Raw genomic sequence first — 3,372 nt, 5'->3', positions numbered from 1 at the left:
CACATATAAATGTACTGTAAAACAATAAATGTCTCTTATTGTCACTTATGAAACATAGAAACTTCATATAAAAGCAGAATCAACTCTTCAGTGGGGCTCCCTCTAGTGGTCGCTGTAACAATGACACTGACCAGAAAATACAACTACTTCTTCTTGCACTTTTAACGGAGGTATGTAATAATAATGCTTATTATGACTTCTTATGTGATTCCAGTAAACCAAAAAAAACAAGATATTTGTTTAGCTTTGTGATTGTCTCACACATTTTCCTGACATTTAAAAAGTGCACTACGTAAAACTTACGTGACAGTAAAAAGTACAAACAATTGTAATAACTGGCTCTAATTAACCAGCTTTAATTCATAAATTATTCAATTCAGATGATATCAGTAACATATTTACACTCAAACAGGTAACAGTTTGTAGACGTCATCAGGAGCTTTGCTGGAAAGAAAGAGCAATAAATAAAAATCAATAAATAATAACATATCAAATCAATAAATATGGTCAAACAGTAATGTGTTTCTCACCAGCAGAGCTCGTCCTTTAGTTTCTATAGGTAGTAGAAAGTTTCCCAGAGCGCAGACCACACAGGCCACAGCGAATGGACTAAGAGCCTGAATCACCGACTGAGACATCAGCACCTGAAGTACACGCAGAGTCAGCGTCAAACATGGACGACAGAAACACCTGAAAACTCACCTGAGTGGACACTGAACCCACCTGAGCTATGAACGGAGCAATCATTCCTCCGATACGACTGAACGAGGTACAGAAACCCATCCCCAGAGACCGAGCTGCAGTGGGATACACCTGACAGACAAACACCTGTTATCTGACACCTTATCAATGAAAACCTCACACACACAAACCATCACGTAACCTGAGATCTGGATCAATAATAAAATCCTCTACTAAAAAGAGTTTGGAAGTACCTCAGCGGTGTAAATATAAACAACATTGAAGTTCATGGAGACCAGAGACCGGAGCAGGAACAGCAGAACCGTGAACCCAAACCTGGAGAGAAAAACAGGGACAGAAGGTCTTCATTTGGACACAGTCAGGCTGAAGGTCCTCACAAACCTGTATCAAGTCAGACTAGAGGTCGTCATAAACCTGTACCAGTCACAAACCTGGTCTTACAGTAACAGCAGACAGAAGAAGTCTCTGAGGTTCTTACATTGTGGTGCAGATGTTGAGCATCATGAACAAAATTGCAGAAATCAGCTGCAGCACCGTCAGGCTCATCTTTCGTCCGATCACGTTTAGCAGACAGATGTTGAGTGGGATCACTGGGAGGACGGGATCAGACATGTGTTACACCATAAACCTGAACTGTTATTTATTATTTTATATAATATAATAATATAATAATATTATTAATTTTGAATAATTGAAGACAATTACAATTTTACCACTAAAACTGTGTTTACAAAAAGCATTTATATGTGTTTACATCTGGCTATATTACAGGCAGTTAGCATACCAACATGCTAGCACACACAGTAACAATAGTATGGATTTAGTCAAAATATTCCATTATTTGGAGATAAAACAAGTGAATCAATAAATAAAACATGACATTTTGGGAGTTTGGTTAATAAATCATTAGTTTCTAAGATGGGTGGGATCCAGCTGCCATTGTGTCTGCAAACTGATAAAACTGTAAATATTCGTAGATGTTGGTCTGTGACTTACGTGCGACCTCTCCCAGGCAGCTGATGAGCAGCGTCTGGTAATCATTCATTGCGAAGGGGATGCAGTAACACAGTCCGTCCTCGTGGCGGTGTTTGACCTGATGCTCTCGATCTGCATCCGTCACGCACAACAAGTTCTTCTCCAACAGCTCCGAACTGCTCAGCACCGAGCCATAGTACGCAAAGGACGCCACGAACCTGAAAGACAAACGATGCAAGTCAGAAAACTGGAAACATTTTTTCTGTTTTATATTTTAAAAAACACTTTTAGTCTAACAAGCAAAATTAAGAATAAAATATATACACAATATATATACAATCTGAACTTTAAAACCATTACAAGGAGATAATTAAGCTTGTTTTTGTCAGTTTGAAACCACGTATGTGTATCATTGACCTGGAGAAATTTCTTCATCCCTCATTTCATCCAATCTTGGTAACTAACTCAGTGAAACCACATTACATACGGCCACACTGGAGGCCTAAGGTGCCAATCGTGAACCATGACTTGCATATCGTTCCCCACATTCCTCTCTCCCCGTTTCCTGTCATCACTGCACTGATGTTGTATAATAAAGTCCAAAAGGTAATGCAAAGAGAACCAAATCACATGAAAAGTAAAGAGGGAATTGAGACATTACCATGAATACCAGAGCAGTAAAGACGTCCTCCTGAATGATGGACTGAGAAGAATCCTCCAGCTGCCCCTCTCTTGCTGAAATGCAAACAATAAGATTAAAGAACTCCACCTGCATTACACCGCATGTATCAAGACAACAAGTAAAAAAGCAGGAGGTGGAGGGAGGCTTCACACATAAATATAACATAAAGGCCTAAAAACATAAGGTATTAAAGAACTGGCAATGTCAGACATATTAAACACTTTCAAATATTAAACAGTTAAATAAAACAAGCAGACTACTGCCTCCAAAATTAGCACAGAGGTGAATCAAAACACAGTCGGTTGAATTGCAATCTCTGACAACCATTTTTCTCTTGAACTTGGTAGCTTCATTTCCTTGTATAGAGAAAGTAATTATGGTGTATCTCAAGGCTCAATTCTGGGTCCTTATTAGCTTCCCCTTGTTCACATTATTAATTTACATTATTATATATGCAGATGACACTGTTATTTCTTAGAGGGAAGTTATTGTTGTTCGAGGGAGACCTAAATGATGTAATGATGTATAAAGATGTTTTTTATCTGATATAAACCTGTTTCAAATAAATAAAGACAAAAAAGACTGAATAAGCAGTGTTGCTGAATCTAAATACACTTCAACGGATATTGACTATTTTGTTGTTATTTCCACCCACAGCACTTCATTAATTAGTTTCTGTCCTAGGACTCCCAAGTCATTAGTCGACTCATTGTGAACTCATTGTAGACGGGACTTGTTCTGATTGGCTGATACTGAAGCTCGGAGGGAACATACCACAGCCGGTTCCACCAGTCGTCCAGGAGGGAGAGAAGCTCGGTTCATTTTAGCGATCTTCTGCAGAGTTTTAACAGCCGCCTCAATGTTTCCTGCTGACACGTTGTACCGAGCCGACTCAGGAATAAACTGAGAGACAGAGAGAGAGACAGAGAGGGAGACAGACAGAGAGAGAGAGAGAGAGAGAGAGGGAGAGAGAGAGAGGGATAATATCAGTAATATTAGCAGTGGGAGTCAAG

General features: G+C 39.2%; 1 protein-coding gene across 1 annotated transcript in view; it reads right to left on the bottom strand.

Moving 5' to 3' along the window:
• svopl (SVOP-like) overlaps positions 1-3,372 on the bottom strand; it is a gene marked incomplete in the record, with an annotated part of 6,442 nt that continues 3,070 nt past the window's right edge. Inside the window, 8 exon segments of the mRNA XM_035675383.1 lie at positions 1-444; positions 531-644; positions 724-813; positions 936-1,017; positions 1,181-1,292; positions 1,699-1,895; positions 2,339-2,412; positions 3,134-3,262. Of these exon segments, the coding sequence (XP_035531276.1) occupies positions 433-444; positions 531-644; positions 724-813; positions 936-1,017; positions 1,181-1,292; positions 1,699-1,895; positions 2,339-2,412; positions 3,134-3,262 (810 nt within the window).

The sequence above is a fragment of the Morone saxatilis genome, unplaced genomic scaffold (assembly GCF_004916995.1).
Source record: "Morone saxatilis isolate NCDOM2014 unplaced genomic scaffold, NCSU_SB_2.0 Contig10, whole genome shotgun sequence".
NCBI classification, from domain to species: Eukaryota; Metazoa; Chordata; class Actinopteri; family Moronidae; genus Morone; species Morone saxatilis.
This window is presented reverse-complemented; position numbering and strand designations above follow the sequence as displayed.